The following is a 12,446-nucleotide window of genomic DNA, read 5'->3' as shown; positions in this document are numbered from 1 at the left end:
GTTCTCAGATTTCATGGAAAAATTTAAGCTAGAAATCTGATGAACACAGAATAGTAGTTGCTTTAGCCAAAGTGAAACACGCATGTGCGCACACACACATACATGCATATATACAGAGAGATACATACACATACATATGCACACACAAACACACATATGCATACACATACCTGCACACACACTCATATACTCATATACATGCTGCTGCTATAAGGAATCAAAGGGAGCAATAAAATAGTAATTATTTGACCTTGCATTAATGTTATGTCTAAGCTAACTTGGAGGCAGAGATGAGAGATGATCCTTTTGGCTATGAGATGCCATGTGTGGAACGTGGTCAAAATTAGAAAAACGTATCCAGATTCTAGTTATGATGGTCTCTTACTGTGTGACCTTAAGTAAATTAGCAAGCTACTCTGTTCTTAGTCTTTGTTGGGGAAACAACTGCTCTGGTTTCTTAGGAATGTCTCGGAGCATGCACTGGGCACACAATGGTGCTCTGTAAGTGAGGACTGCAACTGCTTCCTTCTCTGCTGTTCTGCATAGTGTGCAGCAACGAACATACAACTATCACACCAGCCATGCTAAATGGTGCTTTGAGGCTTCAATTGTTTTCCTTTCTTCCTACCCTTTTAAATTATTACCTCAAATGTGCTATGACTTCTCTGAAGTATTTATTTATTTATTTATTTGTTTATTTATTTATTTGTTTATTTATTTATTTATTATTTTTTGAGACAGGTTTTCTCTGTGTAGCTCTGGCTGCCCTGGAACTCACTGTGTAGATCAAGCAGGCCTTGAATTAGGAGATCCACTCTCTGCCTCCCGATTGCTGGGATAAAAGGTGTGTGGCACCACCCCCATGAAAGTTATCGTTTTTTTCAATCTATGAATGTGTGTGTGAGAGAGAGAAAGAGAAAGAGAGAGAGAGAGACACACAGAGACAGAGACAGACAGAGAGAAGAGAGAAACAGAGAAAGAAGGTGCCTGGAAGGTCCAGCAATGAGTGGTAGGACCTCTGAGCTGGAATGACAGGTAGCTTTGACCCGTTTGATGCGGGTGCTGGTAACTGAACCCCATCCAGTACTCTGCAGGGATAACACTCAGCATATCCTTAACTGCTGAGCCTTTTCTCCAACTCTTTACTTCCATTATTATCTTAAAATTATTTTAAATGCTGGGGCTCAAGCGCAGGGCCTTTCACTCGTTATTCAATGAACTCTCTAGCACTGAATAGTAGCCCCTTGAGTGTTGACACTTCTCCATTCCTCATGCCCTGGTCAGTTAGTCACCAGAAGTCACAGTCTATCAAACTAAGAGCTAATTTAAAAGGCAGGGAAACTTCAGAGATCTAGAAGCAGGGTCTCCCATGGAGGAAGTGCACATAGCGGTGCAGATGGTGGTAGGAAGTGGTACCACAAGCTATACCTGCCGGTCTAGAGAATGCCATCGGGGCATTGCTGGAGACCAAGTGCTGCTGAGGAGATGCGTGGTGGGAAATAGAAACGAGCAAACAAATAATGAGATGACCCAGGAGGGAACAGAGTACCACACAGAAAATGGTGGATACTTTATAAACAGAGTGTTGGATAAAAAGACTTGCTAGAGATTCAAAGGCACTTGATAAATACAAACAAAGGGTGGCACTCCTTGTTAACACCTAGATAGGAATTATAATTTTGATAAGCTCCTTATCTTAGTATTTAATACTTACCAGTTCATCTACTTTGAAAATATCAATGAAGGCTTAGTCAAAATTCTTATCTACCCATATTGTGCCAAAGGGAGAGAGCAAAGGTTGCTGACAGAACAGAGCTCTTCATCTGTTGTATTTCCACACATTTCCTACAATGTATAAATCAGGGAGGACTGGGTAGGAAACACTTGGTTGGCAAGCACCTCATGGAGCAGCCAGAGACATGAACGTGACACTTCCCCTCTTTGCACATCTCTGCCCACATGTTGGCAGTTTATTTTAGATATTCTACTAGCTCTTGGAAGTAAACTAGAGCAAGAAAAATACCTCAATTACATGTCAACTCTGGTTTCTAGGAATTTTCAAAGTCTTATGTGAGGCTAAAAAGAAAATTTACGGACTTAACTATAATCTAAGGTAAAAGTCCAATTTCTAGGAAATTATAATCCTGTCAACCAGAGACCTAACCAAAATGATAGTACAGCATGATAAATGTCACTGAAAAGTTTGCATATGTTGGGCTCTGGCAGAGGAGGAAACTAAGCAATTTTCACATTTGGGGATGGGGATCACAGCAACACGGGCGCTCAGAGAAACCTCTATACAGCTGTCTAAGATGATTGACAAGAGGCCACAGGTAGTAGAGATGAGGCAGTGCTTGTGAAAAAGCATTTCTAGTAAAGCAGAGCCCTAGTAGAGGCTGCCTTGGGGGCAAAGCTGAGTTCTAGCTCACAGGAGACCTGGCCAAGTGGCAGAGATCATTGGAACCCAGCCCTGTCTCATCCTCAAGGAATATGGAGCAAGAGAAAATTGCTTATCATCCAGATACTGTGGGGGAGAGATACAGTAGTTGTAAAGAAGGAGGTTGAAGACGGAGACCCCCCATTGCCTTCAGTATGTCAGAAAACAATCGCTTGAAATATCCTGATAAAATTCTTTTACGTGGTTCTTGGATATAGATAGATTCAGTCTGTATTAAACGCTCCCCTTCAGAACTTACACCTCAGCTTGGCACATGGATCAGATGATAGCAAATGCTGTAGAAGGCTAGGGCTGTGGGTCAGGGATAGGCAGGGCTTAAAGGTGACTCAGTGTAGAAGATGCAAGGGCTAGCTGCTTGCACCTTCTGAAGACCAGTGTCTTGTCTTACTGTCTCTGGCTGTCCAAAACAGCAGGGGAATGATCATCAACTGAATCAACCATTTGTCCAGCACATTTAGGTTTGGGGTCCCTATATTATGGAAGGTAGGTTGGGGATCAGACTAAAGGGATGGGAGACACAGACACAATCCTTGTCTTCAATGAGCTTGCAGTCTAGTTAGGATGCCATTGATGCCAACAGAAAGATGAAGACTGGTGTGCATTAAAAGACAGGAAGTAGAAGTCACCCTGGGTGACTGGAGTCGAAAAGAACTTTGTTTGGGGCAGGATGGACAGTGCATGGGGAAGGAGAGAATGTGTGCATCATGTTAGAAGCCAGAGAGGAGTGAGGGGGAGCAGAGGAAGGCAGGGTTGGGGGTCAAGAGAAGAAAAGGGCTGGGAATGGAAGCTTGAAGCCAGGGGACTCTGGGTAGAGTTGGATCCTATAGGGCTTTGGAAGTAACATAAGAAATTAAGATTTATCCCAGGAAAATAAAGACATTTAGATGTTTGTAAATAGATATCTTAACTACTACTTTACATGCTCATTTTGTGTATTGGCAAGACTGGGAGGAAGCAGGTGGGGCTAGATAGCATTTAGTAAGAAGGGAGATTGGCTAGAAAGTATTCAGGGTATGTGTGCCCATGGGCACATTCATATCATCCATTATTTGTTCCTGAGCTTTGTGGGACAAGGTGGTAGGCCTGGCAACTCCTCAGCCTCATGGCTTTCCCTAACGTGGATCATACCTTAGGGAACATCTCACACTCTCCATTGCCAATAATGAGTCCATTGTCTATGCATCCCTGCCTCTGTACCTTTTAAGGGTTGCCTTGGGGGAAGTTTCAGGAAAGTTTAGGCCCAAACTGCTCAATAATAAAAGGGTGAAAGAGAAGAGTAGGACCAAGGAGGAGGATACTTGGACAAAGATCCCGAGACTCAGAGTCGATGTGGAGCACAGCGCAGATGCCGAGGCGTTCACTCTCCTGTGCTTGCACACGAAGACCTCTGCTCTGGAGCAGTGGGGCTACCACAAGGAGGCTACCACAAGGAGGCTACCACAAGGAGGCTACCATAAGGAGGCTACCACAAGGAGGCTACCACAAGGAGGCTACCACAAGGAGGCTACCTCAAGGAGGCTACCTCAAGGAGGCTACCAGAGCTCCCTGTTTGCTGCATATGGGCAGAGGGGAAACTCAGGTTCCAGTGAGAAGACAATGCAGGGCTTCCTGTGATTCAGGGAGGAGAGGATTCACACATGAACTGGAAGACAAAGACATCAGCTGCCCCCTTACTTGCATCCAGGGGGAGCTTGGAAAGTTGATTTTGCATGTCACACAGGACAGCAGCTATTTTCACTATTATGCACCACTAGATTTATTTCTTGGAGAATACAATTCAGATTCACCCTACCAAGTTCCATCGGATAGTCTAATTAGTATTTAGATTTCTCACACACACTCTCCATCTGTCTCTCTCTCTGATTCTCCATCTCTCTCTCTCTGTATGTTGTGAAAATGCACATGCAAATTTGATTTTCCATGGTTGATCACAAACAAACAAGAACAGTAAGATTACCAACTCATGTGACACCTCTCTCATCTCACCAGGCTAAACATTTGTACAGTTTTATTTTTAACTTCAACTGCTTTATTGTAAAAATCTTCTGACTCTCACATCTTTCTTTCTGTCTCTCACAAATCATGATTGTGCAAATTCACTGGTTAGAGGTCTGAATATATATATATGGCTTGTTTGTGTGTGTTTGTGTGTATTTGTGTGTGTTCTTTTTTTTTCACTTTGGATTTCACCAAAAGAAAGCAGGAAGCACTCTAGCAAACATATAACAACTGACACCTGATTAGAAAGGGTAAACCTAATTAGGGGGTGCAGAGGAGACTGTGCTGCTATGTCACATGACATATGTATGTGATGCACATCACAATGACATCTGTCAGGTTTCCGTTAACACTTTTGCATTTGCATCTTTAGGATCAAATCTATGTCCTAACCCTACACCCTTTCCTTTCCTAGTTCAGAACTTGGCTTTTAACAGGCTAACTGACCCCCTAATGCATTAACTGCTCCTGTGGGTACACACCACTCACAAAGGCCTCCAGAGGAGCATAAAAAAAGCTGTTTCCCTGACTGCAGAGTAGGGCTTTGTGTGTCATGAATGATTCAAGGCTGACGTCCTCCCCTACTATGGTGCTTATTTCTTTATCAATAGATACAGGAGTTGGCTCTCTGTGCTAATACACTCAGTTTGCCGCTGAGAAAAATACTGGAATAATGTAATAGAACTGAGCAGAAATGGGGTACTGTTCTGTGAATGGGTAGACTAGCATGTTTAAGGGTAATCACCGTGGCTTAGGAGCATCCGTGTGCTTTGACTCGTGTGGGATTATGAAGGACTGGGATGATGTGGTGAGAATCTACAAAGCAGATATGCAGCCTTCTTCCAAACCCTTGCTACGAGGGAGGCCCATGCTGTCCCGAGGCCTTAGGCTTAGTGCGTGGAAAGAGGGTCTTCTAATCTTTAACCCTCAGTTTCTCATATGCTGTAGGTGCTTGAGACATGGTCACTACATGAGTTGATGAATGCGATCACACTTTATCTTATTGTAAACTTGGGAGGGACTCTGAACAGATTCTTAAGTTGTAATGTGTGATGCAAAAAGATGAATGAATTTTCCACTAGTTAAGACATCTAACCAGGCTTCACAGTCTTTGCATTAAAAATTACACTGTGTGGCAAGGAGATGGCTCAGTTGGTAAAGGGTTTTCTGTGCCAGGGTCAGGACCTGAGTTTGATTCCAAGAGCCCCTGTGCAAAAGCCAGGCGTGCTCTGAATACCGGTGCTGTGGGAGTGATGACAAGTGGGACCCTGAAGCTTTCCTGCAAGCCAGCCTAGGACTGAATGGTGCCTGAGGAAGACCACCAGAGGTTGAGCCCTGGCCTCTGCATTCATACACACTTGAACACATATCTCTACACATATGTACCTGCATACACCACTCATACACACACACACACACACACACACTGTTATTTTGCTATCTTTATTTGAGATGTAGCTCATGAACTTCACACATGAACCTAGCAACCAGAGCAGAGTATGCCTGTACTATTAAAAAAAAAAAAAAAAAAAAAAAAAAGCTCCTTTAAAAAAGTGTACTTGATTGTGTAGTTAAAAACAGAACAAAACAAAAGTTAAGAGTTACTGATTCTAGATTTCATGTTTTTTTCTGTGTGGGCCGGGCTTTCCTGGACCTTGCTCTGTAAATCAGTGTGGCCTCGAAATCAGAGATCTCCCTGTCTCTGCCTCCCTTGTGCTGGGACTAATGGCTTGTGCCACAGCTGCCAATCTCTACATTTCATCCTTGTTCTAGCATCCAAATCCAGAACTGTGCCTGGCACACAGTAGTCATTCCACATTTTCTGAATGCATGAATACATGAATTCAAGGTAGTGCCAATGTTAAGAATGAAGCAGATCTGACTTTAGCCTGGAAGTTTGGCTCTAGACTTCTGGTGGGACAGACCAGGAGACTGAAGATGTCCATGGATTCGGAGAAGGCAAGTGAGTACATTTGCCTAAGCTCTAAGAATTCAAAGCACTTGCTCAGAATTACAGATAGAAATCATTTTGTGTCTTGGTCTAAGCATTTATTTCATGAAGTATTAAAACCATTTTTTTTCATCAAAGATAAAATGAAAATGTAAATCGAATGCTTCTGGCCTGGCACTGATAGCCCATAGCTGGCCTATATCAACCTTTTGCCTTCTTGGCAACATGCAGTCAAGGTATGTCATAACTGAGGTCACCAAATGGCCACAGGCCCTTGGCAATAATCACCCAGTTTCTCTTGAGTCTCCCCTGCCTTCTGTTCAGATTTTATATCCCTCATTCATCTTTGGCTATAGGCTTGTCTCCTCCTCTGGTCTCTATACTGATTGCTTCCTAGCTTTCTTAGGTTGTCAGTTCTTTAAGTCCTTCTTTCTCTATCCTGGTCTCCTCTACAAACCCAGTTCCTGTTGCTGGCCCAGTTTGATGATCTTTTAGCTAACTTGCAGCCTCCAGCAGAGGCTTGGATGTTATTCTATAAAACTTTGAATTCTCAAGATGTTTTTTCTGTTGAGAAAAGAGTTTTATTTGTTACAAAATTTCTATCCCTGTATGCACCTTCTTTGGCTAATAATGCTTAGAAGTATTTCCAGAATATGAGAGCTAAGTTGATTCTCTCATCAGTGTTTGGTGCATCTTGAAAACAGTTTTTTGGGGTGTTCATGTTCAAGGCCTTATACAGAATTACTCTAAGAAGATGGGAAGGAGAGCAGGATATTTGCTTGATTGACACCAAGGACTGATAGAGATTATGGCGACTCCTCTTGGCTAGGTGGGGGGAGTGGGTTGAGGCTCTTAAGATTTGATTGAGGAACTTGGCCTTCTACTAAGGGGGAATGTATAAATTTGTGTTTCAGTCACAACAAACCATCCATTCACTGGCAGAATTCCCTCCTAGGAGTTTCAGACATGGAGAATTCTAAACCAAATATAGAATCCATTTGAGTTGCTTAGATCCAATGTTAGGACAGAAATATTCACACTTTCAGGCATCTGGCCATATGGCTTTGAAAAAGAATGCATTTTTAGTTCAACAGGGAATATCTTTTGGAAATATAAAACATTTTGAGTGCTGATAAGCCAATAAGTTGGGAGGAATCACTCCGTGCAAAGACATTGGCTGCTGTGTAAGAGAGACCTGTAGCCCGAAGTGCTCCTAGCATGCCTGCCACTTCTTAAGGTTGCTGTAAAAAGATGAATACTTTCTTGGCATACTTATTGAGATGGTGGAAATGGTCTAGACCATTGGAAGATGTTTGTGGATTTGGCGATCAGCATACATTGGTGGACTTGAATCCTGGAAGCTAGGATGAGATTGGAGAGAGGAGGATCCAGAGATCTGTGCAGCTGATGGTACCAGAAGTAGGTCTAGCCATAAGATGGAGGATGCTGGTGGTGGGGGCACCATAGTTATATTTCCCACTGTAAACTGTGCATTTTCTTAGGTGGACAGTATTTAGCATCGGGAAGCTCAAGGATGACACAGATTTTTAAAATAATCCTTTTGTTAACAGCCCTGAAGGCTAGAAGTCAGAAATATTCTGTCCCACAAAGACTTCAGCCTTCTATACAGATTATTTTGCTATGGGAAAAAAGTTTCTTGACAGTCTTTACAATGATCTACCGTGGCATTCACTTCCCAGCAAGTCCTGCCCATGAGCTGCATTTCTTAGTGGTTGAATGCACAGCTCTGATGCTGCATTAGACTTCGAGCTCTGCTTTTCATCACTTGAGTTTAGAAAGACATTGAACCTGTCTGTGCTTTAATTCTAGGACTTGTATGATGGGAAGAATTCCCTTGTAAGAATTAAATGATGAACTTCAAGGCAAAGAGACAGAAACCAGCCTTTCTGTAGAGTAAGTTATCAACACATTTATTTTATTACTCTCTCATCTTTGGTTGTTTCCATGGTTGTAAATCTAAGTTAGAGAGACTGACTTGTTGCACTTGTGTCACAGTGTTGATGCTGAAGCAGCAGCCACAACTCTCTTTAATGTCTGCAGTACTGTTTACATGTTAGAACTCACAACCCTTGTATAAATCTCAAGCCCTCTTTTCACAAGTGCTTGTTTCATTAAAGGGGATATTTTGATTATTTATGGCACTTTCCATGAGAATCTGAATAATTCTCACTTATTATATAGTCTGCATTGGGAATTACCTTGTTCCATTCTTCATACAACCCCCAAACCCAGGAGATACTATTTTATCACTCATGATCCACTCTTAATCAGCTGAGAGCGCCTCAGCAAGTTGCTTGAGAAGGCACAGCAAAGAGTATCCAGAAAGAATTTGAACCATGCTCACCCAGAAAAAAAAATGCTTACACGTGGCATTGGAAGGGAGTTTTGTGATGTATTTTTAAGTCATCTAAAATGTTCTGTTTTATGAAAGGACTGTATAATTATTATGTCATATTAATGTTATAAAATATATACAAGTCTACCCAAATCCCTTCCATTGCTCATAGAGTACACACACACACACACACACACACACACACACACACACACACACACACACACACGCCCACGCCCACGGGGAGGGGGTGGAGCCGAAATCTTTACTTAGTACAGAGATTTTTACCCCTCCAGCTGTCACTCTATGGTATTTCATCCTCTACCATGTAGCTTGCTGCTCTATGGTGATGCACAACTGCCAACAACGTGAACAATGCAATATTCAAATGTCTTCCTTCCTTCCAGAAAGAGGTTCCTCTGTCAAGTTTCCCAGGGATCAGCTTTTACTCAGCCATATGTGTTTTGTAAGAATGATAAATTTCTTGACCTTGTTTTCCAGGGCAAAATTAAACCTCTATTTAATGTAAAACCAGAGGACATAAAACAACTGTGGGTTTATTTCTATTTTTAGTAATTTATTTTGCTAAATTCATGCTTTTCTCACCCAGTCATAACTTTTTATGGAAGCCATTTCTGACTTCCACTCACTGGGAAAGACCTTTGAGTCTGCCTGCCATTGCTCGTGCAGTGTTAAAGTGATGGTTTAAGGTGCCTGCAGATGGAGATGTAGGACTGATGAACAGATTGTGAGCATGGAGTCCTGTGAGATCTATCAGGGTGGCCATGGAGTAAACACAACAGTTGATAACATTGGTGCACTCTCAGCATTACCTCTAGCCTTATTCCAGTGCGCAACCGTAACCACAATGTCTTCTCCATAGTAGCACTAATTCAGTACATACTGATCTGATTTTTCTGGTTGGATGAATGAATACCAAGCATATCAGGATATGATTGACAACCAGATATATCACCAAGGCATTAGTTGCAAGAATCACTGATCATTACAGATCCCCCAAGCAATGACAGTCTATAAGAAAACATTAGTGCTTGCTCTAGATATACCAAGAGAATCAAGCTCCTGTGAGCCCACCAGAACAACCGGGTTTCTGGTATTAATCATGTCTCACCAAAAGCATAAGAGTAGTCAAGCATAATTACCAAACTAATCACTGGTGGGAGTTCTGGGGCCAAGTACCAGAGCCCTTACCTGTCTGTGCTGTTGAGTGACTTGATATCCCAGGCCTGTGATGGACTGAGTTTGCATTTTCTGAAGCATGATCTTTTGCTGAAGTTGTAAGGGTGACCTTAGCAAAGGCTGGCTTGATAAAGCATGGGTGGGTTGCGATGGTTGCTGCTGCTGCTGCTGTTGCTGCTGCTGCTGAGCTGTCAATGAACCTTGCTGCTGCTGCTGCTGTTGCTGCTGCTGTTGCTGCTGCTGAGCTACCAATGAACTCTGTGGCTGTGGCTGCTGCTGCTGCTGCTGAGCTGCCAGGGAGCCTTGCTGTTGTTGTTGTTGCTGCTGCTGCTGTTGTTGTTGCTGCTGCTGTTGTTGTTGTTGCTGCTGCTGTTGCTGCTGCTGCTGTTGTTGTTGTTGTTGCTGCTGCTGCTGCTGCTGCTGCTGCTGCTGCTGCTGCTGGGTATAGTGCAAGAGAGAAGGTTTGCTCTGGGAAGGCAAAAGAGAAGGCATCTGCTGGTTTGCTTGGTCTGAGTTAAAATGGAACAAAGGCTTGGTATTGCCATGCCGGGGCTCCAAGGCTGGGTGTGGGTTATTAATGAAGCTTCGATTGAGCTCCTGAGGCTTTTGCTGCAGAAGCACATCCAGGTGTCCAGCCTGGGCTGAGGGGCTGGCCTTGTACGTGTAATTGGCCGCTGCTTTAGACTGGGTGTTGCTGCCAGTCACCCCAGGCATGGGGGATCCCTGTGGACTGAATGGTTGCTGGCTGAAGGAAGGGCTAGGGATTTTTTCCTGCACAAATGCTCCTGGGGATGGCCCAGCAGAGGACTGCAAGGCTGGCCAGCTGGGAGATGGCTGCTGCTGCTGCTGCTGTTGCTGCTGCTGCATCCGTGCATGCTGCTGGCGGTTTGCAGCTATCTGCTTGAGCTGTTGAGCATGGGATACTTCTTGCCAGCTTGACAGGGCCCTGTTTGCTCCTGATACTGTCTGAAGCTGAGGCTGACTCTGGGGAATTGTGGGAATTGGGGATGAAGTGGAGAGTGCAGAGTTAGCCAAGGAAAATGCAGGGCCAGCTGATGGGGGTCTCAGCTGGGGAGAGCCTGAAGTGCCTTGTGTCAAACCAGGTGAATATTCACTTTTGATAATGATCTTCTCCATGGGCAGGGAGGGTCTAGGTGTGCTCCTCTGGCTCTGCTGACCCAAGTCAATGCCAAACGGGTCATCTTGCTTAATGGTAGCATTGATCATGTTCTCCAGCTCCAGGTCACTCATGGGAGGCACTGATATGTTGGTTAGTTCATTGAACAGTTCCTGTAGCTCAGGGTCCATCAGTTGATCTCCAGGGTCATCTCCAAACCTATTAGTAAAAACACTCTCTTGTGTCATTTGGTCACTCATGTGCTTACTGCAGGACAGGGTCTCCCCAGGTTCTTTCTTCACCTCCTTTAAGCCCATGTTAAACAAATTGTTGCCAGGGGAATGTGCAGGAGGTGGTAGAGCATTAGTCTTCCTCAGGGGTGCTTGATTCATGGTCAAGGGCCCTGGCATCATTTGACTTTGTCCATTATTTACTGGGAGGCCCCCCTGACCTGTAGAAAGGTTCTCCCCAACTCTGATCCTTTTGATGTCAAGAAATGAGCTGTCAACAAAGCCATTGGGCCTCTTGCTGTTGGCAGGAGACAAGTTGACTATTTGCTTTCTTTTCAAAGAGCCCTGGAGCTGAAAGACAAAATGAAATAAAACAAATATGTTTAAGATTCCTATCCAATTATACCTTTAAAAAAGAGCAATGTTATACTTAATTTTTAAAAAGCATTGTAAAGGTATTATTCATTTTTATTTTATGTGTATGATTGTTTTCCCAGCATGCATGTCTATGAACCACCTGAATGGCTTATATCTTAGGAGGCCAAAGGATGGCATCGGAGACCATAGAACTGAAATCAATTCTGGTTGTGAGCCACTCTGTGAGTGCTGGCAATTGATCCAGGTCCCCCTGGAGAATAAGCAGTGCTCTTAACCCTTGAGCCATCTTTCTGACTTCCAGGCTCAATTTTTAAACCTTTAATTAAAAAAAAAACCCAACAACTTTTGTTGTTGTTGTTTTTGGAGACAAGGTAGGATCTTCTTTATGCCAGGTTGGTCTCAAACTTGCTGTGTACCTATGGGTACCTTTGAAATTCTGGTATTCCTGCTTTGACCTGCTTAGTAGCTGGGATTATAGGTATCTATCATCATACTTAGTTACGTGGTGCTGGGGATCGAACCCAGCATATCAGACAAACATTCTATTACCCAAGTTATAGCTTCTCCTTCAACATGAAGCTTATCTGTTCCCCCAGTGAGACTTAGTCTGGAATATAATGGAATACACAAGAGAAAATGAAATTAGTTAGAGGTATAGCAATCCCCACGATCAATTAATCCCCATTATTGGCTAATAGGGCAACATTTTCTCTGACATGTTAGGAGTTATTCACAGTACCTAAGCATGCATTTTCTTC

The 12,446-nt window shown here is 43.3% G+C and overlaps 1 protein-coding gene across 3 annotated transcripts in view; it reads right to left on the bottom strand.

Moving 5' to 3' along the window:
• Positions 1–12,446, bottom strand: part of Maml2 (mastermind like transcriptional coactivator 2) — a 412,973-nt gene that overhangs the window by 77,883 nt on the left and 322,644 nt on the right. For all 3 annotated transcript variants that reach the window (XM_030244397.1, NM_001013813.3, XM_030244398.1), the window contains 1 exon segment: positions 9,976–11,661. In XM_030244397.1, coding sequence (XP_030100257.1) covers positions 9,976–11,661 — 1,686 coding nt within the window.

This window comes from Mus musculus, chromosome 9, assembly GCF_000001635.26.
Source record: "Mus musculus strain C57BL/6J chromosome 9, GRCm38.p6 C57BL/6J".
NCBI classification, from domain to species: Eukaryota; Metazoa; Chordata; class Mammalia; order Rodentia; family Muridae; genus Mus; species Mus musculus.
The sequence above is the reverse complement of the archived record's forward strand: the minus strand, read 5'-3'. Positions and strand labels throughout refer to the sequence as shown.